At 43.3% G+C, this 27,552-nt stretch overlaps 4 protein-coding genes across 4 annotated transcripts; all 4 read right to left on the reverse strand.

Moving 5' to 3' along the window:
• Positions 1 to 405: 405 nt before the first annotated feature.
• MONOS_2754 (uncharacterized protein) lies at positions 406 to 13,296 on the reverse strand (the record flags this gene model as incomplete). The annotated part of the gene is made up of 1 exon (XM_067872700.1): positions 406 to 13,296. One exon carries the CDS (start codon positions 13,294 to 13,296, stop codon positions 781 to 783), a length of 12,516 nt encoding a protein of 4,171 aa, XP_067731832.1. The 3' UTR covers positions 406 to 780.
• Positions 13,297 to 13,751: 455 nt separating this feature from the next.
• Positions 13,752 to 15,169, reverse strand: MONOS_2755 (putative metallophosphoesterase domain-containing protein 1). Its single transcript, XM_067872701.1, has one exon. It carries the CDS (start codon positions 15,091 to 15,093, stop codon positions 14,113 to 14,115), a length of 981 nt encoding a protein of 326 aa, XP_067731833.1. The 5' UTR covers positions 15,094 to 15,169; the 3' UTR covers positions 13,752 to 14,112.
• Positions 15,170 to 15,623: 454 nt separating this feature from the next.
• On the reverse strand, positions 15,624 to 19,781 carry MONOS_2756 (putative casein kinase 1). The gene is made up of 2 exons (XM_067872702.1): positions 18,901 to 19,781; positions 15,624 to 18,618 (listed from the first exon to the last, which is right to left on the reverse strand). The coding sequence occupies exons 1-2, from the start codon at positions 19,628 to 19,630 to the stop codon at positions 15,884 to 15,886; spliced, it is 3,465 nt and encodes a 1,154-aa protein (XP_067731834.1). The 5' UTR covers positions 19,631 to 19,781; the 3' UTR covers positions 15,624 to 15,883.
• A 2,465-nt stretch (positions 19,782 to 22,246) lies between these two features.
• On the reverse strand, positions 22,247 to 22,672 carry MONOS_2757 (uncharacterized protein; the record flags this gene model as incomplete). The annotated part of the gene is made up of 1 exon (XM_067872703.1): positions 22,247 to 22,672. One exon carries the CDS (start codon positions 22,670 to 22,672, stop codon positions 22,247 to 22,249), a length of 426 nt encoding a protein of 141 aa, XP_067731835.1.
• Between the last annotated feature and the right edge of the window lie 4,880 nt (positions 22,673 to 27,552).

Genomic DNA, 27,552 nt, shown 5'->3' on the forward strand with positions numbered 1-27,552 from the left:
TGAATGCTTTTAAACGTGAATAAATACTTACACGTGATTCTGCGAGCAGCTCTTTTGAAAAATGAAACAGATTATAAATAATTTATCAAAGAGAAGCATTTGTCATGAAATTCATTGTTTGTTTCATTCTTTTTCTTTCTTCTTCTTTTTCTTTTCCTCCTTTTGTTCAACACAATTGTTCTTCAAGCTTTTTGAATCGTTTGTCAATTCACTAATTCATCTGTTGTGCTTTCATATTTCTTTGTTTTATTCAGAAGAACATTCTCTCTCATTCAATTTCACATTTGATTTTTTGTCTTCCATTTTTGTTTGTTTCCCACAAAACATTCAAATCACCTCAGAAGATTCTCTGAAAGATGTTGATTGGCAAGCACTTGGCGAAAAGCGTTTCTGTGCAGTATTTCTTTTTTTTGAAGCTGTTGTTGACAGAGAAAGGAGCAAAAACCAACACCAAGAATCGCTCAGAATCAACTGTTTTGCTTTGAATCTGTTTGAAATAAGACAAAAACAAACAAACGAAATGCCAACACCAACAATAAAACAAAATAAATCAACAAATGTCCTTTGAACAGTTTTCACAGTTTGTTTCTCTTTCTCTTTTCTTTCTTTTGCACATTCACCATTTTTCCCTCTGATTGAATTCCATTCTCCATTTTTGTTATCATTCTTCTCAAAAAACATATTTTCCTTTTTCTGACTTTTTTAGAAAGTTTCATTCGGTTCTCCTCTGATATTTCTGGGCTGTTGGATGCACAACAGTTTTTGCAATGGAACGCAAACTCAAGCAGTCAGCTCCTTCAACAGCCGCTGGGCCTCCTCGCGAGCGCGCGAGCTGATCTCGACTGTGCTCCTTTTCTCCTCGCTTGCCGACTCCTCCAGGCTTATTGCGTCTGATGCTGTGAACATCACAGCGCCTGCCGGCATGCAGCCCAGCAGCTCTCTCTTCACCCCCTCCAGCGATGGCCGTTTCTGCCAGTCGTACCACAGCAGCGCATCCACAAACTCCGCAAAGTCTGAGCCTCTCACCAGCTTCAGATTCGGCCTCTCCCCGCTCGCGATCTTCTTCCCCGCAATCACTGCCTCATACTCCCCAAATGGCACATCGAGCGTCAGACACTCCCACAGCATCATCCCAATCGAGAACGCAACTGTCTTCTTTGTGGCATGCTTCTTTGCCCCGTTCATCAGCTCCGGCGCCTTCCACCGCAAACACTCATTTCTGTTGTCTTCATCATCCTCAAACGCTGATGAAGGTGGGGGAGAGCGTGTGTATCTCTTGCTCCTTCTTGAGCCATCAGACGAAGATGTCACAATCGTGGATGATGAAATCGAAGATGAATCTGAATCGGAAGAAGAACACTCCGAGTGCAAAACAATGCAGATGACCATGTGTTCAGAGAACAGCACAATGTGAGGACTCAGATTAGCCAACGATTGAAGTTTGTTTTCCATCTCATCAAATGAGTGAAGTGCTCCATTTGCCACCCAAAACAGGATTTGGGCAGCGGTCACTTCTCTCTCCTGAAGAGTGCCAATCGCCATCTCTTTCTTCGCGTTCCTCCCATGAAGCAACATGAACAGAGAATCTCTCAGATCCACAATCAGCTTCTCATGAGGAGATGAGCATGCCATTGCATCCACCAAGTTAGACATCGATGAGGTGGTGGGGCACAGACTCTCCGTTCGAACAAATGTGGTGTCTGTGTCTGAAGTGTCTGTTGTTGAAGTGGATGAAATTGAAAATGATGGAGTTCTCTTCCTTGTTTCCTCTTCCTCTTCCTCCTTTTCCAGTGCCCAATCGGGAATCTTGTCTGAGTCTCTTCCAAGAATATATTCCGTCGATCCACTTTCAGACAACAAATACTCTTCAGACTCCGAATGCACCATCTGCTTTCCGTACACCCTCTTTTTGATCCTTTCTTCATTCTTCTTCTCTGCCTCTCTCTCCGCTCTTCGCCACTGCTCCTCAGGTGACATCTCCATCGTCACCATTTCATATGCCTTCGGATCCTTCTTCACTGTGTCCTCCACAATCACTTCCAATTCTTCTACTCGTCTCTTTTGTTTACTCCACCGTACAATAAACACAATCAAAGCGATTAACAGAATAACGACAATCACAATACACACTATGAAAGTCCATGCAATTTCTTTTTCTTTCACTGTTTCAACAACGATTCCATCTCCACTTGTCTGACTTTTGCTTCTGTTCTTCAACACCACAGAAGAAGTGGATGCAGAACAGATCGGCCCAAACAGAATCGAAACAGTGACTTCTGCCTCATCTGGCAAGCCTTCGAGCATTGACGAGGGAATAACGCCATGAACTTCTGTCTCTGAGACAAACCCGCTCTCGGAGAATTCGTATTTCTCGACTGCCTCCTCATCGCCAAGTGCTGTGACAACCTTGAACAAGAGGTTGCAGGGCAGGAGAAGCACCCCCCAAAACACAAGCTGTGTGGTTGTGCCTGCCTGTGCCATTGTCACGTTCGTCAGCTGTGGGATGAACAATGGAGATGCCCGGTCACTTGCCAAACCCCCCAGCTCGCACCCTTCGTTGGCAATCCACAGAGACGAGTCTGGCAGCATTCCATCTCCTCCCTTCACACTCACCAGCACCAGCTTCCCGTTTGTCTTGCACAGCACGTTTCTTCTGGCTGACTGGTAGTTCGGGATCGAGGGCGCATTGCCTGTGAAGTTGGCAGCCTCTGCACTCACACAACCCCCCGACACACTCAGTCCACCCTCAGCCGAGTTTGCAATTGTGGTGTCTGCCATCGCCACCTCGCTCTGTTCTGCATCCACAACTGATCCATTCCAGCCGCACAGCTCCTCCGCTCCACCAGCTGCACCTGAGCTGGAAAGTGATGAAGAGGAGCCGCCAGTGCTGCCATCAAACAGGCATGTGCACACCCGAGCAGCCGAGCAGCGCAATACCGATCCAGCACTTCCTCTTTCAGCATGCGACTGGCAGCCAGCAAACGAGCAGTTTTGCATGACAACAGGATTCTCCAGAGAAATCAAAGAAACAGCAGCCGGCGCATCTGACTGGACAGAAATGTTGCTGAACTGGATCAATGACAACGACATCTCATCGCTGCCTTCGTTGTTTGCCAGCACCTTTCCACTCATCTTTTCCACAACAACCAATGTGCTCTCAGCCCTGATCTCCTCGAATGAGACTTCGTGAAGAACAACCCCTTTTGTGCCCTGCGCAAGATCGAAGCAACGCTGCCCCAATTCAACTGACGACAGACTCAGCCTGTTCACTGACAGAACGCAATCCACACCAACAAAAAACGAGCGGAAGGATACAGAGCGCACAACACAATTCTCGATTGTGCATTCCCCGCTGCTGCACGTGATGAAGATGGGGAGGCTTGGAAGGCTTGGAAGACTGCTGGGGCTGCTTTCTTCGGCAGGGCAGATGGCCGATGAGATCATTTGGAATTCAGCATTTGCGGCTGAGAACACAAACGAGTGGCTCAAGGAGAGATCCCTGCCAGGCGCCAGCTGGATGCCTTCCACCTTCACACGCCCAGCTGCCTCGACCAGAGCATCGCGTGTTTGCACAATCGGCTCGCTGAACGAGACCACTGCCATTTTGCTTGTCTTCGAGGTGAGCGATATGTTCTCGAAATCAGCCTCACACTCGAGCAATCCCACATCATTCACCACAACAGCACTCCCATACTCGATCACAACATGGCCCAGCCCATACCCGATCGAGGCACACGGCTGCCTTGCCGAGCCGCACTGCCGGCTGTTGTTCCCGCCACCCGCCTCGCCCCCCGCCGACGACACAAACACCACAGCTGCCTGGTATGTGGTGATGAACGAGATCAGGTCGACCACCCCTTCGCTCAGATCGTCCAGCCCGCAGATAGCGTTGATCCGGTTGTACACCCCTTCTCGCAGGTCAAACCGGAACTGCGTCTCGTTGATCTGCCCCGAGATGTTCCGGCACACAACAAAGATGTCCCGCCCGTGCCTCGCTGCGTTGCTGTCAAACTCCATCTTCTGGAACAAAAACCCCGGCTCCCCGTCCATGCTCGTCTCCAGATACACCCCGCCGCCCATCCCTGTTCCCGTGGAGCAGCTGCACTGCATCAGCGTCGAGTTTACACAGGCGAGCCTTCCTCCGCTGCTCAGCAAATAATGCACAGCCCCGCCCTTTTCTGTGCTGCTCGACCGGCACCCTTCCACATCTGTCTCGTTCACAACAACCTCCACCCCGCCTTCTCCCCTGCTCCAAACAACACACGACTTGTTCGCTGTTTGCACAATATCCACCAACGTCGATCTGAAGATGGAAATCGAGGAAAGGGAATTGGGAGAGCGGTTGGTGCTGCTTGCTGCTTCGACAAGGGAGCAGTTGGACAGGCTGCATGAAGAAATGTGGATTGCATCGAATGTTCCTGCTGATCCTGCACGCAGCAGAAACATCGAGCACAGGAGATGGGCGTTTGTCGACTCAAACTGTGTGCAGGTGAGACTTCCTGCTTCCACAACCGCAAAGGAATAAGCACCCAGCTCAGCGACACTTGTGTGTGGCTCAAAAGCACACTTGTCCAGAGCCAATGAACCCTGCTTGCTGAGGATGATTGCGCTGACTTCGTTGCTGAACCCGTTGACAGCTTGGAGGGAGATCCCTGAAAGGGAGAGGCTCCAGCTGTTCAGGAGGAATGGGTTGGATCCCTGGCTGTCTTCCTGGAACAGCAGCACTGACTGCGCTGCTTCCTCGCTGGGCAACGACTGGCAGGTGAAGTTCGACAAGTCGGCGGGACGGCTGATGGCTGTTGAGCAGCTGATGCTGATCGTTTTGTGTGCAGCCGAGGCGTCGATGTGCTCGAAGCCAGTCACAAATGATCGGCAGGGATCGTTCGGCGATCCACACCGGGCAATGTCGAATCCGGCATTGGACAGGTGGATCTCGCTGGAGGTGTACGGAACAAGGAAGCGGAACAGATCAGCATCGACAAATGTTTGGTCGCTCCCCACAAGCGCATTCGGATCATCGACAAACGGTTCATATGGGAAGTGGAAGGTGGCTGGGGTGACACTCGCATTGATGTCGAAGCAGTCCACATATATGTTTCTGCCTTTAGCTGCATCGTTGCTCGCAAAAGTGACTGCCTCCAAAAGGAATGGCTGCCCAGCTGGACCAGCTTCTGTGCTCTTCACATACAGCGCACCTCCTCTGCCTGTCTTCTTGTTGCACTCGCCGTGGCTGAACTCGCACCCAGCAGCACTCAGATGGCACCCGCTCCCCAGACTCACCCCAATCAGCCCGCCTGCATCGCATCCCAAGGCACGGCTCCCTTGAAATGCAGTTGTGTTCATCTCCAGAGAGCTGCTGATGCACAGGAGAGACGAAGAGGGAGCAAACGCACCAAACACACACCCCTCCATCTGCACCCTGCCTCCTTCAGCACGAACAAGTGTCCCTTCAATCTGAGGAGTGCCAGCTGGGGCAAACGAGCAGTTGCCGAACAGAAGCTGGCCTCGAGGTGTGGAGGAGGAGATGAGCTCGGAGTGGCGAAGAAAGGCTCCTCCAGCAACAGAAAAATCGAGGCGGTTGAAGCTCAGCCTGCCTGTGCTCAGAACAACACAACTGCGGGTGCTGTCCAGAATGGCTGATGCAAATGTGATTGTTGCCTTTTCGGTGCTGCTGCTGGAGGCGACTGTGCTGGATGTCAGGTCAAACTCGTTTTGGATGAGTGCAGACGCCTTGATGGACAGCGTCTTGTCGGCTGAGCCCGGATTGATGTTCAGCATGCCTCGCCAGAGCGATGCACAAGGATACGCCTCTGATCCGCACCCCAGGATATCGAAGCCGTTGGGAGAGATGCAGGAGCTGGAGGTCTGGCGCTGCTGCAGGAAGAGGCGCAGATCATGCACGCCACCCGAGAAGAGCCGCTCGTCTGTTCCTTCGAGATCGTGTGGCGCATCTCCCGAGCTGATGAGATCCACCAGTCTGGCTGGCGTTGCTGTTGTGTTCAGGTCGGCACACTTCAGAAACAGGTTGTTTCCGAAGGCTGCTTCATTCCCTCCAAATGCCAGATGAGACAGCTTGAAGCTGCTTGTCGAGCTCTGGTCGATCCCGAGGAATATCCCTCCTCCTTTCCCTTTCCCTTTCCCTTCGCTGTTGCCACTGCCACTGCCATTGCCTTTGCCATTGATGTTTCCATCCAGCACACACTCCTGGAACGAGCAGTCAGACACATTCAGCTTTTGCGACCCAGCCAGACTGCACCTCAGCGCTGCCCCATTCCCAGCAGACGACCGACACCTGCTCCACGAGCAGCTCCCAGACAGCTCTGCATCCACTCCGCTCCCAATGCTGAGTGTGCTCCCGCCATCCAGCACACAGTCTTCAAACGACGATCCCTTCAGCTCCAGTGCCCCGCTCCCTTCTCCAACAACCAGCCCAGCCCCACCTGCTGAGACTGACTCCACACTGATGCGCGTGAGATGCGCGCTCCCTCCACACATCCAGACAAACCCGCCACTTGCTGCAAAGCACATGCCCCGCACCCCAACCGCATCCAGCTGCGCCGTTCCACCCCGGATGCACAGCGCCCATGCGCCTGTGCCTGTGTGGCTCTGCTCCTCGTCTGCTGCTCTGAACTCGCACTGCCGCATCAGCAGCGTGCCTTCTCCCACCAGAACAGCTTCTGTGTGGCTCAGCTCTGCCGGCATGCTCAGCACCAGCTTGTGGATCGTCAGCGTGACTAGTGCCTCGCTTGGGCTCACCACCAAGTGCCCGCCTGCGCCCAGCACCAGCAGCGATGTGGTGTTCCGCCCAGCAATCGTGAGCGCCTGGCTGTCTCTGCGGATCTCTGTGGCGAGTGCTGCCGAGCTCACAACCAGGATTGTTGTCTGCTTCGTGCCCATCCTCAAATACCCTTCCGACACACTCTCGCACGGAAACAGGTCTGACCCGCATGTGGGTGTGTCGCTCCCGCTCGCCCTGTCGACAACCACAATCTCCTCGCTCGACGAGAACAGATACCGCTTCAGCGTCTCGTCCACCACTGCCCCTGAGCTCCCGTCGTGCACCCACAGCTCGTCATCCTCCATCTCTGCATCAAACGAGTCTTCGAAGTCCAGCGGCCGGATCGTGTTGCGAGGCGATGGGCACTCCAGATACAGATGCCTGCCCTTCCATGCCCTGTTCTCCTCAAATGTGTTTGACTTCATCGAGATGGCCGATGTTCTCCCCAGCATCGACACATACAGCCCCCCGCCAAGTCCGCTGTCTCCATCCACCCCGCTGCTGCTCACCTTGTTCGTGTCAAACACGAACGTGCCTGTCTGCTCCACACTCGCAAACACACTCCCTCCTTTCATGCTCGCGCTCATTACCTCACAGCTCACAAATGTGCAGTGCTCGAAGCGTGCTGTCTGGCTGGCGCCAATGGCACAGCTCACCACCCCTCCAAACCCGGTGTGTCTGTTCAGATTCTCAAATGTGACGTTGCTCACTTCGCTGCTCCCAACCTCGCTCATCGCCACCACCGGGCAGTACTGCTGCGCCGAGTTCGAGATTGTCGAGTTCCCCAGCTTCCACACCCCAACCCTGCTGACACTCAGCGCCCCGCTCTCCGACTCTGTTGCCACATCCTCCAGCGTGAGGTTGTGGATGGCAGCTTTCTCGATCTCCTGAGCATCCCCCTCAAACACAAATGGCCCAACAACCCCAAAAGGCGTGCCTCTGATCTCGAAGCTGCTCATGCTCAACGACCCCCTCACAACACGCACAATCGCAAACCCACACTTCAGCCCAGCTGTTGCCTGCAGCACCGACTGGCAGCTGCTCAGCCCAAGCACCCCACCGTTGCACACAATCAATGCCTTCCTGTTTGTCAGCACAGCTGGATGCGCAAAGCACACCGAAACAAACGTCACCTCACACGATGTCTCAATCAGCCCTGCCCGTTCTCCTCGCCCACCATTCACAACACCCATCGTTCCCCCAACCTCTCCAGCCGATATCACTGTGGGACAAACCTCGAGATGCACCTCGTCTTTGAGGGTGAAGGGGCTCAGGATCTTGATCGCCACCGACTGCTGTGCCACTGACGGGCTTGCTGCTTGCGCAATTGTCTCGCAGGGATAGTCCGAAAACCCGCACACTGCATTGTCTGCCCCGCCATCAGCCACACACCGCTCTGCTGGTGGAGCGCGGAAGAACACAACAAGGGGGATGGGTGCCTGTGTGCCAGCGGTGTCTGTGCTGCACCCACACAGATCGTTCAGATCGGCAACTCCCTCAGCAATGTCGAACACAAACCCCAGTGTTCTGTTATTGGCCACTGATGCCAGCTGCTTTGCCTGCAGGAAGAGGTTGTTCCCGCTGTCAGCTGTGCATCCGTTGAACACCACACCCCCAACCACAAAGTCCACTGCCCCTTCCTGAAGCACCCCAAACAACCCCCCGCCAAACCCTCCACTCCCGGCTCCTCCTCGATGCGATGTGCATTTCGTGAATGTGGATGGAGCAGCAGCAGATGCTGTTGCTGTGACTTCAGAGCTGGTGATTTTGGCTGTTCCGCCTGCCTCCATCGCAACACACACCCCACCCCCATTGCCATCGGTCGCACTGCACATCTCGAACGAGCATCCCTGGATCGCCAGGGTCTGCTCGCTCTTCACTGTGCACTCGACACAGCTCCCATGCCCAGTGCTCCGAGACTGGTTGATGAACGAGGCATTGGCGATCTCGAGTGAGAGCGCTTGGTCAGAATGCACAGCCTGGCAGGGATGCTCCTGCGATGCCAGCTCAAAGCGCGCATCCTCCATGGAGGCTGTTGTACCTGCAGACCACACCCACACCAGACCCTTCGGAGACGATGTCCACGTTTCCACAAAGGACACATTCCTCATCACCAGCACACTCGTCCCGCTCATGTTTGCACACTGCGTGTCGATGAGCCTGATCCCCTGCAACACCACATCCTCCACCACAACACGCCCAGACAGCGCGGTGAACAGCGTGAATGTGTGCGAGGCAGCTGACTGGTGAGGGATGAAGGAGGCACTCGACACAGCAAGCGTGCCCTGCGAGGCCTGACAGAACAGCGAGCGGTGCTGCTTGATGGAGAGCGGAAGCACAAAGCACAACGAAGAGAATGCGGCTGTCGACGATGGCAGCTCTCCCGAGAGCACAACCAGCCCCTCACCACCAGATTCCTTGCCAATCACAGTGCACTCTGCTCCTGGCGCTGCTCCGCCAATCTGCAGATCTGCTGGATCAGACAGGCCAAGCGCCTCTTCCATCGCGAACGGACCTGCCACTTCAACACGCTTGGGCCATCCTGAAAGGCGCCTCACAGCCTGCGAAAGCGTGTGGCACGGATACGCTGCAAACCCACATGCATCAACATCCAGCCCAGCTGCCGAGTCTGCATGAGCCGTGTTCCCCATTTCACGAACGAAGAATATGAGCGGGATGGCATGTGCCTTGTCGCTGCCATCGTATCCCTCAAACGCGTGGACAGCTGTGAGCGGGCTCTCCACCGCAAAGGGGAGCGTCTGTGCGGTGGCGACTGATCGCAGCCTCGGTGCTTCAATGAAGAGATCGTGCCCAAACGATGCTTCGTTCGGATTGTCTGCCGAAAAGACTGGATCAGACACCACAAACGGAGCAGCCTCGCCTGCAAAGCGCACCAGCATCCCTCCTCCCAGACCGTGCATGCTGCCTGTTGGAGCTGCACATCCCACGAATGTGCACCCAGCCACTCTCAGCTGTGTGCACTTCCCCATGCTCAGTGCCAGTGCACCCCCTCCTTCGCTTGCTCCACCCACACTGCACCCTTCAAACCAAGTGTTCTCCATCACCACCATCCTCCCGTTCTCTCCCTCCACACACTCGCCATCACCACACTCAACATCCACACACGATCCGTTCCCACTCGAGCGCTGCATCGACACAAACGAGCAGTTCATCACTTGCATTGTGCTCAGCACTCCTGCCTTCACAAACGGAGACTGTGCCCGCGATCCATCTGAAATATTCGAGTTCTGCAGGATGAGTGACCCACACAAAGACACCCCAATCACTCCACCTGCCCCACCTGTGGTGGTGTTCGTGCATGCCAGCCCATCCATCACACATTTGCTGTGCTCTCCTTCCACACCCACAAGGCACCCAGACCCAAATCTGATCCCACTCACAGCAAACGAGCTCACATTCACTGTTCCCTTCTCAACACGCACAAACACAAACCCAAACACCGTGTCTTCTTGCTGCTTCTGCACCCCACACCCTGCCATCGTGAGCATGCTGCCTTGGCAGACCACCACACTCGCAACACCCACCCCAACACCCGACCCCATCCTGAACACAATGTTCGACAGCGTGTTCCTCTTCGCTGACACAATCACCCCATCCCCACCTGCTCCACTGCTTGTTATCTGCCCCATCTCAATCAGCGTGTGCTCCTGCTCACACCCGACTGTCCACTCCTCTCGCTCCATCTCCACCTTCTCCTCCCACATAAACCCTTCCTCCAACACAATGTTCTTGTTCAACCCCCCAAACCGCAGTTGAGCAATGTGTGCCAGTGTGCTGCACCCATACCCGCGATATCCACACCCGCTGAAGTCCCGGCTGTTCGCTCCTCCCACAAACCCTGGCCCTCCAAACTCCTGCAGATACAGGCACAGAGGGATTGCATACGATTCGTCTCCGCCTTCAAACCCCATCAGCTCCTTGTGATTCTCTGCCTCAAACTTCACCTCAAACTGCATGCTCGAAACACTCACCGACCAATTCAGATTTTTCACATCCACAAACACATTCTTCCCCCTCCACCCCTCGCACCCTGAAAACACAACTTCTCTCCCAAACACAAACCACCCAGACTGCCCTGCCTGTCCTGCCTGTCCTCCACCCTCCACAGCCTTCACATACACCCCGCCTCCTTTCCCCTTCTGCTCCCCCTCAGCTCCCACACTGCATCCATCAAACCTGACACACGAATTGTTCCCAATCGTCACCCCACTCTCCTCCCCCAGCCACACTGCAACTGCCCCGCCATTCCCCTTCCCACACATGCATCTCTCAAAACTCACATTCCCCAGCTCCACCACCTCCTGCCTCCCCAGTCTTTTCTCAAACACACTCCCATCCCCTTCCACCCGGCTGATATCCCGAAACACTGAGTCTGCCACTCGCACCTTCCCTGACGCTGCCCACTCCACCAGCGGCTTGCCCTTCAGCACAAACAGCGAGATCGTGCTCAACTCCAGCATCAGCACCCCATCTTCAACCACAAACACACTCTCCACATATTCTGTCTGTGGAGCGCAGTTGCATGCTATTTCTGCCTTGCTGAACACCAACAACCCCGAGTCTCCCACTCTCACCAGCGACATCTGCTCGTTTGTGCTCTTCGTTATTGCCACACTGCTCACATTCACCAACCCCCCTGATATGTCCACAAACGGTCTTCCCACCCCTTCTGGAACTGCGATCCCTGGCTTCTCGCTCCCTTTCCCACACACATTCACCACCATCCCACTGAGTGCCAAAGCATCATTCGGGTTGAATGCTGATGGCAGCAACACGATGTCTCCCCCATACGGGTTCTTCAGCTCCTGCAGCGCATAGTGGATTGTTGCACATCTCTCCCCCTCCTCTTCCTCTTCGCCACACCCAGCCCCATCAGACCCATTTGATGCATGCACATATCGCACTGGATATGCCAGCCAGAAATCGTATCCAGTGGCAGAATTATTGTAAAACACCCTCTTCTGCCTGTTTGTTGATGATGACTGCTCAAACGGTGTTTCTGTCAGCACAAGCGGCACAAAATACAAATCATGCCCCTGCTTATCACTTGCCACATTGTTGTGGAAATGGCAGAACAACATGAATTTCGGCTTTGGATTATCAGCTGGTGGAGTGTAGGCTTCGAAGTACAATGCCCCGCCATATTTTGCTTTGTTGTTCACAAACTTGCATTCACTCATCCTGAATATTCCTATCAATCCATCTCGTGTTCCAAATGCCCCTGAATACTTGTCTCTTGCAATACCATTTTCAAAATCACAGTCGATCACATTTAATGTGTTCAACGTTGAAGCGTTTTGTCTGAAATAATACAAGGCTGAAATCCTTTCAGCAGTATTATTGATAAATACACAGTGAGATGTACTCACCACTTTTGAAGAAGGACCATTACACATGATGCCTCCAACATGATATGGATTGGCAGTTCCATTAATTATTGAGGAATTGTTAACAGACATAGACTTTATATCGCATACTAAAATGGTGGAATGATATTTTGCAGTTGAATTGATAAATGTGCATGACTCAACATCGAGTTCACTCGAATAACCTCGAATACTAATGGCAGCTCCTCCATTCGCAATTTCATCTCCTTCAATTTCGGAGATGCAATTTGTGAAAGTGTCATTCATGAAAGAGCAAGAAATAGATCTGTTAACTCCTGTTCCAATGTGTTGCTCATTCAAATTTGACTTTCGCATGTTGCGATTGAATGTGTTGTTCAGTGAATGAAGAGATGCTGTGTGTGGGGAGTTGATGGAGGAAACAATCCCATCATAAAACACATCCTCCACTCCCTCAAAACTGCAGCTCAACATATCCTGCGAAATCTGTGCTTTCATTGTTCTGCGGTCACAGCCACTTGTGCTTCTGGTGATGTTTGCGAGTGCACAGTGGGATATGAGAACTTGCGAGCAGGTTGAAGGTGCCAAAAAGGGAGGGTCGACAACCCCAAACGAAGCAAAGGCACACGAGCAAACAGACAGTTCGCAATTTGCAGGGTTGGACAAGGAACGAGGAGAGTTGAGCACCAAAGAGCGGAGCTGGCAATCAAAGGCTGAAAGCAAAGAAAAGTTCACGAGGCGGATGCAATCACCATTGTTCATCGCAAACAACGACTGCTGCAAATCCCTTGCCAGAATACAACAGCAGGAATGGAGCAGACACTCGGAGCCATGCATATCCAGGATGTTGCCATTCAGAGAGGTGGTGAAAAACTGCAAGGTGGAGAAGTGGAGCGAGGAATTGGCCAAAGTCGAGAACATGAACAACGATGTGTGACGAATGTTCTCGTGAATCTTTTTTTGTCTCCAAACTCGACTGCAAGCACCATAATTTTCTGGCTGTTCGCTTCTGTTCACACCCTGAACAAAATCATCATCTGTGGTAATTTGGGCTGCAGGAACTGAAATGATTTCGTTGCTTTTTATCAGAAATGCTGCAAGAAGAAATTTCCAGGTGAAACGAACACTTTTGTGCACATGAAGCTCCGACATGCAGGAAATGTTTTGTGAAAATGAAGTTGAAGAGAAATTTTATCGATTATTGATTAAATGGAAGATCACTAAAATAATACTTAACCTTTATATTATTCATTTGGAAAGAGAAGAATATCTTTGCTTCAAATTTGGCAATGTTTCAAACATTTATTAGGCTGTAAATGTTTTGTCTGAATAGAAAGAATTTTAAAAGCAAGAAATAAAAAAAAATGAATTTTTCAAAAAATTGAAAACAATATTTATTTCTATAAAAATTTACCCTGCAATAAAACAGTATTTTCATGACTAAATAGAAATAAAAAGTTCACGAATGTGAATGATGAAGATGGCACTCTAATTCATTCAAAAATTACTGAGAAAAAATCGAAAAGAATTTAAAAAATAGATTGTTTTCATCTTTAATAAAATCCAAAGAAAAATTTCTAGTATATTTAATTTTCATACAAGAAAATATCATTTATTGAATTTATCTTCATTTACAGGAGAAAAGACTGAATGAACATGAAATTTCCTTCAAAAATTATCTCGAATACCGTAAGTGAATAATGAATAACAGTTCTCATTACATTATTGATTTCATGGAAAAACTTGCATTTCTTCATATTTTTATTTTTATGTTTGAACAATAATTTGCTTTTTATTAGATGATGTCGAGACTCCTCTTTCGACTTTTACATTTTTGTAATTGTAATGATCAAATTTGTTCAAAAACATTCCTATTTTATCGACTTTGTAAAAGTTTCTTCAAAGGTATTGTAAATGTAGAATTAGAAGTTCAATATGATATGTTGATCCTTTTTTATTCTTTGTTGATTATGATTTTGATGATTGTGGCATTTCTTTTTCATCAAAGTGCTTGCTATCAATGCAACTTTCTTCTATTTTTGTAGAAACAGGAAAGTCAAATACTATCGCTGAATATTTCGGGTTATACTTGTCTGTTAATATGGAAGCGTTGATAAACACTGTCTGCCCATCATATGAAACTCCATTATTATCATGAAAATGTCCAAAAACATGTATTTTTGGTTTTATTTTTTCTCTTACAATTTCCAATAAATCAGCGTCTCCATTGTGACGCTTATCTCGACTGATGTCCATCCTTCCCATTGGTGCTCCATGAGTAATCAGTATATCAGTTCCAAGTGGTATACTCTCCCATTTTTTCCTACACTCACTTCCTCTTTCCAGCCCAAATGCCCATTGACAAAACCATACTTGATACGGTGAACCATATATGTTTATTCCTTCGACTGAGCAGCCTTGATCATGAAGATAAGTACAATGACGCTTTAGTTCCAAGATTTCATCTGAAGTGCTCAGCTTAGATGGATGTTTAAATTCCTTCCAAAACTGATTGTAAAAATCAACATCAAAGACAATGTCATGATTCCCAGAAATTACTATCTTGTATTTGAATGGAAGAAGATCGAGAAAATTACAAAATGAATCAATTTCTTCCTTAAGCGAATTACAAGAAAAATCACCTGCAAAGAGCAAAACATCTCCAGATGGAATTCCTCCGGGAATGTCATAATGATAGCCATGTGTATCAGAAATGCAAACAAAACGAAGACAGTTGCTTGGTCGTGGAGTTTTTGATGGGGTTTCCACAATGTATGGGATTGGATAAAATGACTTTTCATATTTTTTGAGATATTTCCAGGCAGAAACTGGATTGTAATGAGGGAATCCATCCCAAGAAAAATGATCTTGCTCGTGAGATTCTTTCGCTTTTTCCCGAATTTCATTTGAGTCCTGATCTTTAAAAAATGTATTTTTACTTAACTGCATGAAAATTATAGAAATATAGCCGCTTAATTCGGTATTAGTTGCAGTTTTTAATATTTCTCAAACAAAAATAAAATAAAGTATGGCTTTCATTCTTTTGGTTCAGAAAAAATTCTCTTTTTTGTTGTTTCGCTTTTTTGATCAACTTTGAATAATTGAAATGTGAATTTCAATCATTATTGAAAAAGATTTAAAGAATTTCAAAAAAACTTTACAAAAAAGCATCTGCAAATGAGGTTAAACATTCAACAATAATGTTGAAGTCAATGCTATTTTTTTATAAAAATGAGTTTATCCATTTAATAAAATTTCTATTAAGCTTTTACTGATTGAAAAAAATATTAATATTCAATTTTTTGAATTATTCATTCAAACGAACAGAACTTTTTTCTGATTCGTTTTTGGAGATAGAATTCATGAAAGTCTCATTCAAAGAAAATAACGTAATATTTCTTTAATTTTGAAAATTTTTGTTCTCTTATGGCAAGCATTTACCATTGTTGGGTTATTTAAAATATCAATAAAAAAAGGTCTCACTGAATAATTGAAATTATATTATTTTCTGAAAAAAAGCAAAATGATGAAAATAATGTTTATTAAACAGAAAAATCGTAACAGTAACATCATAAAACAATTTGATGGAACAATAGAAAGAAATAATTACAAACTATCAAACAAGTGAAAAAAAAATAGCCATCTCTAAATTAATTGAACTGCAATAAAATTTAAATATTTTCCCAAATATTTTTTGAATTGCAAAATCCACATCCATATTCACGAATAAATCGACAGCTCAAAGAAGTCTTGCCTCATCGTCGCTATCTTTGCTGTTATCTCCTTCGTCATCAGAATCCTGCAAGAGCGAAGTGCCATTCATCAATTTCTTTGTTGTGGCTGGAGCAATCCCCAACCCGTCAATGCTGCTGTTATCGTCCTCCTCATCATCAAATATCGTTTCTGGACGAGGCAGTTCATTCGCTCCCTTTTGCTGTACAGAAGATGAAGCCTTCGCTGAAAGCAGATTGGTCGAGGCATGCGAAGCAGAATATGTTTGGCGTGTGTCTGCATTGGATTTTCCTCCAGAAAGTGCAGACAACATACTTCCAACGAATCCTTGTGTGCCTTCTTCTTCCTCATCCTCATTCTCTTCATTGCCAAATTCAAACCCTTTTCCTGCTGTCTTAACGCTATGCGCCTCATTTCTGCTTCTCCCTTTTCTGTTCTTCGCTCGTGCTTTGCTTTCCCCAAATCCTTTTCTTCCACTCCCACCCTCACTCTGGCTGCTGCTCTGGATGCTCCCAGCTAATCGGGATCCTCTTCTATTCAACGGGTGTGTGTCTGAATACGACCCTTCGTCAGTCGAAACTGTTCCGTTGTCTTCCAACGACCTGTCAGCCGCAATACCTTCGAGCGAAGAGAGACACGAGCCTTCTCCCGCATTCAGCAGCATCTCATCAGAAAGCGGATCTCTCTCATTTTCTGCTCTTTCTTTGCTGCCCTGTGGCACAGGCTTCGCTACAGCCACAAGTGGATCCAGCTTCTGAGTGTTGGCTTTTCCTGTCAAAAGATCAGATTTGCTGACAGCAAGCGACGAAGAGGACTCTTCACTCAAGGAAATGTCATATCCTGACTTCTTTGAAGACTGAATTGACTCGCCAAACATCTTCGATTCTGTGTTCAGCAAAGGAGCAGCGTCTGTCGGCTTCTCCTGTTCCACCGCTGGCAGCTCCAACGGCCCCAAATCGTCGAGCTCGTTCAGATGCATCTCTGACACGCTGCTCTGCTCGCCTCTCATCTTCCTCTCTCTCTCTCCTTCAAACAGCGACGGCCCCGACGCCAGCGACGCCAGCACCGACGATATCATCTCAGCCGGGTCGACTTCTGCCAAAAGGTCCTTCGGCTGCTCTGGCGCGCTGTCTGTGTCCTTCCCACTCGATCCGCTCTCGTGCCCACTGCCACTGCCACTGCCACTCGTCTCGTCTGCCTCTCTTTCTCTCGCCTCGAGCAATTGCCCTCTTCTCCGCCGTTTGTTCAGCTTCTCCACATCGATGTTCATTCCATACGAAAACGCTGCTTGTGCTGCTGCCGCCGCGGCTGCCGCTGCCTGGACAGAAGAGCTGCGTGATGACAGGTGTTTGGAGGAGTGTGAGCTGAAGGGAGACATTCTGGATGAAAGATGGCGGGCAGACAGAGAAAGAGAGGAGTTGGATGAAATGCTCCCGCCAACACGCGGAGGAACAGGCGCAGGCTGAGTGGAGAATTCTTGAAGAAGGCTGCTGGCAAAGTCTCCCAAGTGTGTTGAAAGAGGAGGGGAGGAGGAAGAGGTGGATGAAGTGGATGAAAACGATGAGGAAGAAGAAGAAGAAGAAGATGATGATGATGATGAAGTGATAGCAGTGCTTGGATGTCCTGCTTCAAAGGAACTTGACGTAAAAGAGGTGGAAATGAAAGGATTGCGAGATGCAAGTAAATCTGAGTGAGATGCAGAGAAAGAAGTTGACAGAGAGACTGTTGCAGAGGCCGAGGCAGATGCAGACATTGAAGTTGAGTAAGATGTTGATGCTGACATCGACGTCGAGGCAGAAAGTGAAGTGGACATCGAAGTGGACTCTGTTGGGTCGCTTTTGCTCCGCACGGTCTCTCCTTCACCGCCGTAGATGTCTCGAAACAGCGAGCCTCCGCTGGCTGTAGCTGCGCCTGTGTCCACCGAGTCCAGCAGCGACATCTCCTCGTCTTCGTCTATGTCATCCACCACTGCCCCGACCACGTCGTTGTCAAACAGTCTCTCTGCAGTGTCTGTCTTGCGCCAGATGCGATAGCGCGAGTAGAACTCCTCGGGCTCTTCCTCCCAGAAGTCTGATCCGTAGTGGCTGCCGGTGCTCCGATCGCCGCTCATCGACTGCGACTGCCGCGACTCCCCTGTCAACGAGCCTGTTGTCGACAGGTGCTGCGAGCGACGGTTCTTCCGCGAATGAGAAAGAGCCATCCGCCCGAAGGTGTCGCGGGTGTGGGCGTGTGTGTCGCGCGTCCTCGTCTTCTTTCCGCCAGAACCTGTTCCTGTGTGCGTGGGAGTGTGCTGAGATGGGGTGATTGAGTGTGTGTGGACTGTTGAGCGCAACTGAAGATCTTCTTCGCCCGGAAGAAGCGGCATTCGGTTGAAGCGAGGCATCGCTGCCAGCTCTTCTGGAAGAGGCTTTGAAAGCTGCTCCAGTGCCCGCTTTGCAGCGTCTGAGTTTGGATGCACGCGAAGATAGGATTCCATCCTGATCTTTTCTCGCTCCCTTTCAAGACGCACACGCTCTCTCTGCTTTTCCTTCTCGATGTCTCTCATACGCATCCTCTCCCGCTCCTGTGGCGATGGGCGAAAAGGGCGTACGAAGCCCGCTGGAATGTGGGTGCCGGGCAAGGAGATCACTCCACCGCCTGACCATTCGTATATTCCATCGTTTATGTATCCTTCTCTCGTAAACAAATCTCTAAACAGTCGGCGACAATACGCATAATCTGGGCGAGCATCAAAGGCGAGCGCTTAAAGCATTGTTGAAAGTTAAGTTTTGAAAAAGTTTTAAAATTACCAAAGAAAGAAAGAAAGAAAGAAAGAAAGAAAGAAAGAAAGAAAGAAAGAAAGAAAGAAAGAAAGAAAGAAAGAAAGAAAGAAAGAAAGAAAGAAAGAAAGAAAGAAAGAAAGAAAGAAAGAAAGAAAGAAAGAAAGAAAGAAAGAAAGAAAGAAAGAAAGAAAGAAAGAAAGAAAGAAAGAAAGAAAGAGAATAAGAAAAGAATAAGAAAAGAAAAAGAAAAGATAAAGCATACATCGAACATAGCTTAAATATGTTACAAATTCTTCTGGCATAAACTTGCAAAGTTCTTCTATTGGTGTATTCATTTTCATATCACCAATACGTAAATACTTTTGCTTTCGAGTTCCAGCTCTAACTCCCTGCCATGGAAGTGATCCATTCACAAAATATATAAACATATAGGCCAATCCTTCCATATCATCTCTTCGAGATTGCTCGATTCCTTTGTGCGTAAAAATACTGATATATCGGACAGTCCCAGTAATTCCTTTTCTATCTCTGTATGGTACATGCACTTTTGTTCTCCCATCGCGATAGCGTTTGCACAATCCCAAATCAATCATGTAAACCATGGTTTCTTTATCGCCTCGACCGACACAAAAGTTGTCTGGCTTAACATCCCTATGAACAAAATTCTTACTGTGCAAAAATTGAATTCGCATTATCAACTGATCAGCAAGCTGTAGAACAGATTTCATGCAAAGAGACCTTCCACATCTTGTTACCAGCTCTTCCAAGCTAGGTCCGAGTAAATCCATAACCAAACAATTATAGCCATTCTCTTCACCGAAATAATGAAGTTTTGAAACTCCCAATCCTCCTTGCATAGCTTGATAAATTTTCGCTTCCAATGGAAGCTGTTGTGAAAGTCCTGAAGCGCTTTCAATTTTTACAGCTACTTCTTCATGGGTAAACATATTTATTCCTCGATAAATTTCTCCAAAAGAACCAGAACCCAGCATCTGATTTGAGAAAATTCGAAAGCGATTTGCTATGATCCAATCTTGTGACTCAGATGTTTCTTCCGATGATGCAGCTCTTTGAACATTTTCACTATCTTCGACCTATAAATATACAACTTGTTAATACAATAAAAATAACTATTACAAGCCTGAGCCATTAAAATAGTTTTTGATCTATCCATATTTATTTATTTATTCAAATTTCAATCAAAAGCAATTTCAATCTTAACAATAAGCAATAAATGTCCGAATGATATCAGAATAAAAAAAGATGAATTGGAAGCTAATTTTTTAGAGTTTAATCATTCAATTCAAAGCACTAAAAATTTAAAGAAAATGGATGTTCATTTTTGAAATCACACTTTTGTTTAAGTTTTGATCAAAATTTTTGTCTCCATGGGATTTTGAAAAATTGAGCTTTAAATGATAACACATATTGTTCATGATGTTGTTATTGCAGAAACAAAATTTTCACAAAAAATCCCATTGAAATAAAAATTTTGATCAAAACTCGAACAAAAGAATGATTTCAAAAAGGATCAGCCAAATGGAAAAAAAATTTTTAAAAAAAAAATCAATAATGTTTTGAGACTAATGAATAATGAATAAATCATTTTTGAAACTAACATGATTTATTCAGAATTTGTTGTTCAAAAATGGTTCGCATATTATTCAAAAGACATTAGCGTGTCGAAAATCTTAGACAATCCAAAAATTTCAGCTTTTACAAAACTTTTAGCTCATTCATTTGTTTCAAATCAAATAAAGGAAGCTTTTGAAGTTTTAAGAATTGCCACTTTAATGCAACAGTGTTTGTAAAAACAGTTTTTTTTTATGATTTATTTTTAACACAAAATACGATGAAAAAGGGTTTTTGTGAACACTGTGAAATTTAAAATGCAATTTATTAAAAATTCAAAAGCTTCCTTTATTTGATTCGAAACAAATGAATGAGAGAAAAATTTCAAAAAAGCTGAAAATTCTGGAATGTCCCATATAGGTGATCTGTCCCTCATTTGTGACACACAAATCGTTTTTCGTATTTTTTGACATTTATATTCTTTGAAATAAATATGACACTTTATTGTAAACCTGTCTGACGCGCAAAAAAATTTTTTTCACGTCCGTCAGTAATTATCCAGTGTTTTTTTTTTTTTTTTTTTTTTTTTTTTTTTTTTTTTTTTTTTTTTTTTTTTTTTTTTTTTCGAAAAGATTTATCTTAATATGAACTTATTTTAAAATAATACAGATTTTGTAATAATTATTTTTTCAAGTTTTCAGTATTTTTTAACATGTCCCATTAATTGATTTTAATTTCGCATTTAAATTGAAATGCATTTATGTCAGAGTTCCCTCACCTCTTAATCGATTCCACCTCCTTTTCGGAACAAAAAACTTCATGTTCCAAACAGACTCTTCACCAAATGCTCATATCGTGTTTGGAGGAACTGAAACTCACAGAGAGATATTAAGTCGATTGTCTTTTTCTGATTTGAATAGCTACCTCTTTGAATGGTGTGAATGGAATGATTCAACTGGTGGGTCAAGCGATGGAGGTGCTCTTAAAGTCAACTGCACAAATGCAAATCTCACAATCACTTCTTGTTCATTCAGCAATTGTTCTTGTGGTGATGTTTGCGGGGTATTGTTTTGCAGATATTTGTTTAACGTCAACATCGCAAAATCCAATTTTACAAGTTGTTCTGCTTATCATGGAGGAGCGAATTGCATTGCTGGAACTCAGTTATCTTTTGTTTGTTCATTCTCTGAAAACAGAGTGGAAAGTTGTTCAATATGAGGTGATATTGGAACCGGCTGGTATTTCTTGCTCGATGACATGCCATCAGATGCAAAATTCTTGTTCAAAAAATGCACCTGTGTTGCAAATACTGGAGGTGATGCAGCTGGAGCAGTCACATTTCATTGGCTTCCACAAAACAAACCGAGTCAATTTTTGGTAAATGACTGCCAATTTGTAAATAATGAATTGACATCAACTTCATCAACACGAGGAGGCGCTGCCATCTATTTGGATGCAACCTTCACTTGGATGAATGAAATTAGATTCATCACTTTCTGCTTCTTCGATGGCAACACCGCAACTAATGGCAGGGGGAATGATGTGTATTTCAGTGGCAATGCAATCACTCAATCCACATTTGAGAATTGTGGCTCAACAACCCCAGCTAAAAGAGTGTATAATAATAGACAAGCAGACAATGAAACTTTCAATGGCTGGCTCCCCCTCATTGCTCAGGATAAAATCGTTGCCAGCAACGGAACCAATACAGATGCCTGTGGCAGACCCCAACAGACCCCATGTGCAACCATCGAATATGCCCTCACTGGCTTCATTTCCCTCCTCCAAAACACCTCTCTCACCCTCCTCAACTCAATATTTGTTCCAACTCAAACACTCACTTTCAGCGCAGCTGAAACAAAAATCACTGGAAATGGAACAGATGCCACCACTATTGCCTCCAGTGGCATTCCTCAACCACCAAACTCACATTCACAATCATCAACATCAACATCTTCTTCACCAGATCCATCTGCCTCGTCTGCCCTCTTCCAACAGACCCAGGGCTCCCTCACAGTCTCTTCCATCACCATCGCTCACAACTCCTCAAATCCCATCACCCCCATCCTCTTCCACCTCTCCGACAACTCCCCTTCCCTCAACCTCAACACAACCACCATCACCGGAACAACCTCCATAACAATCACAACCCCCCTCTTCTTCCTCGCTGCTGGCTCCCTCGCCCTCAACCACACAGCAATCACCCAACTCGCCCTCAGCAGCCAAAGCATCTTCCACCTCACCTCCCTCACCGCTCCCCTCACCCTCAACTCCTCCAGCATCACCGATATCACCTCCACAGCCACCCCCACAAGCTGTGTCCTCTCCTCTGCCACCTCCCCTGCCCTCTCCCTCTCCCTCGCCAACTGCACCATGACCGACATCAACTCAGCACCACAACACCAATAGACTGCAACCGATGGCGGGTGCATCTCATTCGCCTCATCAGCCTTGGCCAACATATTTTTCTAGTGAAAAACACAAAGTTCAACGGGTGCGAGATAAATGAAGCATAGTCGGTGAATTTTGAAGAAAGAAAGAAAAAACTCTGAATGTTTTTCATGATAATGTGATTGAAGTGAATTAAATGAAAAAGATTGATATACCACCGTTTTTGAGATAATTTCTATTTTCATTTCAATGTATTCTAATGATTTTCAAATAAACTCGTTCGAGTTATTTCTGATTATTTTTTATTTTGATTTGAAGTTAATAGACTTTTAAAAGATCTTTGGAAATGACGTGTGAAAAAGAAAAATAAATAAAGAATTTTCAATTAACACAGTCAACTCAACTTCAATTTATTGTCTTTAATCTCCGCATATAGTTTTCATCAGAGAAACAATTCGTTTCCCGCTTTCGTTTGAGAAATGATAATTCATAACAGTCAAATGCAATACGTTTGAAAGTTATATGAATTTATCAACATGTAATAAACACTATGACGAAGATTTCAGAATTGTTTTTGAAAATTGATTCGTGATTGTGATCCATTTATTTCTGATGTTGCAAATAAAATATTAAAAAAAAAAGTTAAATCGAAAAAGTACACAGACTTTTAAATAGAATTTTGAAAATTATTCATCCTAATATTGATCCCAGTCCATCGTCAATGTGACTTTCTTCCCACAAATATCTCCTTTTCTTTTCTTTGAAGGGTTTCAAGACAATTTTCGCTTTTTCCAGTTGAAAGAGGTAGATCAAAATTAGAGTCTTCATTAAATTAATAAATGAATTTGTGTATACATCAATAAAATGGATATCTTCTGTTTTGATTAACTATTTGTTTTGTCCATAAGGAATTATTCAATTTGTGATTCAGTTAATATAGCTTCTTTAACAAATGATGAAGATAAATTGGATCGAAGTTCTCTTCGGAAGATGATGAAAAATAATTTCTGAATAAGATGTCGAATAAGACAGTGAAAAACACTCTTTTGTTGCAAATAATTAGAGTAGAATTTTGTTATATTATTTAAGAACTTTTTTTGTTGTGTTAATAAAGAAAAAATAAATTGCATTAAAAGAAAATTTTAACAATAAAAATAAACAAACGATTTCCTGGTGATATGAAGCATAGAAAGACAAATAAAATAAATGAATAATTATGATTTTCAAACTGCCTTCTTTTTTTCGTGTCTATCCGTTTTCTTTTTCATATTATATGAAAAACAAAAGTCCGAATAAAAAGTTAAAATATCAAACTATTTTGTCATTTATCAAGACAAATGCATCTCATTCGCTTATACGCATAAAATTTTATTTTTTGATCAAAGTCATAGTGACTCTGACTTGACCTGGCTGGAACTGACTGTCAGTGACGATCTAAAATTCCTTTTTTACCTTCACGTCAGTTTCCCATTTTAATTTAAAAATTCATTCATTTTTTCTAAAAAAAAATAAGTCAGTGCAAATGTGAATTTTTTGAATGCAATTAATAATATAAAAATGAAATGAATAAAGTTAATAATTCCTTTTTGTTTTATTGCTTCTGAAATTACGATTATTAATTACTGACGTGTAAATTATTGTTAAGTCCGTCAGAAATGAAAATTTTCACGTCAGTAGTCATTACGTCACACAGGTTTACTTTATTGGTGTCAGAATGTGTTTGAACTGTTGTGATTTTTCAATATTCTTCAAAAAAAAAATCAAAATATATTTTTATAAAAATTGTCACAAAAGTGTTTTTTTTTCCACAGAAATACATCATCATTGAAATTTTTGTGTTTTCAAAAAAACATGTTGAAAACAAACAAAGAAATTTCAAAAACCGAAAAAAAAGGGATCAAACCTGGGAATATCAAACAAAAAACCCAAAAACAAGCGACGATGTGAAATAGACATATTAAATTGTTAACTCCTTCCTGTTGTTTTTCAATTATTATTTGTTTTCTTTTTTCGATAGAATGAAATGGGGCAATCTGTTTCTCTTTGAATATTTTCATAATAATTGGATGAACAATGGATGAACTTTTTGTGATCAAATAATTTGAAGAAAATGGGTTTATTTTTTGACTTGCGTCTAAGTCAAAAAACATTTTATTATGATTTTAAATGATATTCGTTAACAGATATGAAAACCCAAAAAATTTTGAAAATTTGAGAAATTTAAATAAAAAAATAAAAGACACAATTTTTGTGAGCCAAGTGACAAAATTGTTTGATAGTCCATATTTTACCCCTTCCCCAATTTATAGAGATTTTTCTTGCATGTTTTTTCATGGTGCAACGAGTATTCTACTGAAACAGTTATCCTTCATTCACACACCACACATTAAACACAACCACATGATCGCTATGTGTTTTTGTGATTTTTTTAAAAAAGCATGTGGATGGTAATTTTACAAATCATAACTTTTATCGGTGCGTTGAATATCCAAAGGTTTTTCGTAAACAGCAAAATAATTTTCATCTGAATGTTGAATGCAAGTCAATTATAACAAAAGCCTAAGCTAGGTACGAAAAAATAGCAGAGGTGTTATAAAAAATATCTATTTCTATTCAAGGTTCATAAATGAATACTCAAAACAAATAATAAAACCGAAATTTTGGACAGAAAAAAGGATTGCAAAAATAATTACACATGTCGTATTCATCTTATCAACAAATAATCGAAAGAAGAATATCTGTATTCAAAAAAACTTTTGTGCCTGTTATTGTAGATGCTGAGGGTGTTGATATTGATACTTAAACGAACAAGAAATTGTTCTTTATATGCAGAACGCAGCCATTTGATCCGTCAGTTGTTTGAGACAGAATTTCAAATCAGTCTTCAATAACAAATATATCTGAAATGAATTCTTCAACCAACACAACCTCCGGAATAATTAATATGAAAACTTTTCCGAGTCACAACTTAATGAAAGAGAACAATTCATATGAGGAAGGTTTGTTCAATTTTAATTATTCTGATATACAGTCTAAACCGGATATAATCACGTCGAATATAATCACATTCGTATATAGTCACAATTTTCCATGCACCGACATATTTGGCCTATTTTTCATTCATTTTCCATCGCATGCAATCACAGGGTTAAAAATATATAATCACATTTTGTTTCATTATGGGTGGATTTTTCAATGAAAAATTGATTTTTGATCATAAATTTCAAAATTTCGCTTTTTCAAAAATGTGCTCAAATAAGTCAAAATAATGTGTATTCATGATCAAAATTGATTAAGCAAGTGAAAAAAGCGTTTTTTTGAAGAATTTCCAGAAATAAAAATTTGACACAAAATTAATTAATAAATAAAATTAATTTCACTTTTTTCTGTGTAAAGCATCATCGTGTATAATCACAATCGGATATAGTCACAAATAGTTGTGCAAAAACCGATGTGATCATATCCGGTTTAGACTGTACTATGAATGCCTTTCATTATTTCAATAATTATAAAATTGAAAAAGATAAAATATATAAAATCACTTTGAAGTGCAGATGACAAAAGAAAATCTTTTTCAAACAAACAAACAAACAATAATATGTTTGAAGGAGAAACAAAAAACAAGAAACCTTAACAAAGGATTGATGATGCTATTGATTAATCATTTTTTTTATTCTCATACACCAAAAATAATTCAATTTCGTAATTAATATTTCAAATTAGAAAAAAAAAAATAATTCAAATTCGGAATTAATAATTCGAAATCGAAAATTAATAATTCGATTTCGGAATTAATAATTCAATTTCGTAATTTATTAATTCAATTTCGAAAAAGAATAATTCAATTTCGAAACGTGAATTTTTTTGATTTGTGGAATGAATAACTTGTATTTGAGGTTTTAAATTCTTTTAATTTTTATCTCATCAGCAAATTTTTTCATCAATATTTGAAAAATGATGCATTTTCATTAAAAAATTTCCTTTCATTTTGAATGAAGATTTATTGATTGAAGTTAATTTGAAAATAAAACGAATTCATTTTCATATTAAAAATTGATGATTTTAATGTTTTTTCCAAAGAAAAAGAATTTTTTCTATTGGTAAAAAAAAATTCTTGTTTTTTGTTTTTCTATTAATAGTGATTGATTATTTGCAATTTTTGATTGGGTATTATATAGAATGAATTTTTATTTAATTATTATTATTTGAATGATGATTTTCGAAAATGAAAAAAAAATATATAAAAAAAAATAGATTTATTAATTGTTGCAATAAAAAAAACAGTTTTCTATGAGTAATAAAACTTGATTGGTTAAAAAATAACTTGAATTTTTCTGAAATCCATTCGCGAGTAAAATTAAAAATTTCATTTTCTTATGAATTTCGAAATTGAAATAATCATTTTCGAAATTGAATTATTCTTTTTCGAATTTGAATTATTTTTGGTGTAAGAAAAATGAAAAAGAAATAATGATTGAATCAAATTGAATAATGAAATTATATTTGTGTTTAAAACAATTTTTCTTTTCACATAATTGTGCTCAGAAAATGATCCTTTTGATTATTTTAAATCTCTCAATTATCTTCGCATATTCTTTTATCAAATAATGTTTCTTTTCGATCAGGGTTGTATGTGAACGTTTCATTCTTCGATTTTGAAAATTTATTTGTAAACACAGCTTGAATACAAATTTCAAAAAAAAATATTCATTTTAGTTGATTCCAAATTGAAGAAACCAGGATGTGAAATCAATTATCGAAAAACATCTCAATTGATTATTCATTTCTGGATAATATCATTTTCGTTGGATTTGTCCATGACATTTTGACACACAATTAATGATATCATATTTTATCTTTTTGGATTTCAAAATCTGTTTTTAATTGTTCAACAGTTTTTGTCTCAGAACATTTCTTTCTTTCTTTTTTTTAAAAAAACTGTGTAATTATT

This window comes from Monocercomonoides exilis (assembly GCF_001643675.1).
Source record: "Monocercomonoides exilis strain PA203 chromosome Unknown scaffold10-1930038, whole genome shotgun sequence".
In the NCBI taxonomy this organism is placed as follows: domain Eukaryota; phylum Preaxostyla; order Oxymonadida; family Polymastigidae; genus Monocercomonoides; species Monocercomonoides exilis.

Excerpts from the sequence above, each read along its gene's own strand:
- MONOS_2755 (XM_067872701.1), bottom strand. The coding sequence starts at position 15,093 with ATGCAGTTAAGTAAAAATACATTTTTTAAAGATCAGGACTCAAATGAA.
- MONOS_2756 (XM_067872702.1), bottom strand. The coding sequence starts at position 19,630 with ATGCTGGGTTCTGGTTCTTTTGGAGAAATTTATCGAGGAATAAATATG. Across the intron at positions 18,619-18,900 it reads ATATTTAAGCTATGTTCGAT|CGCTCGCCTTTGATGCTCGC; the intron begins GTATGCTTTATC and ends CAATGCTTTAAG.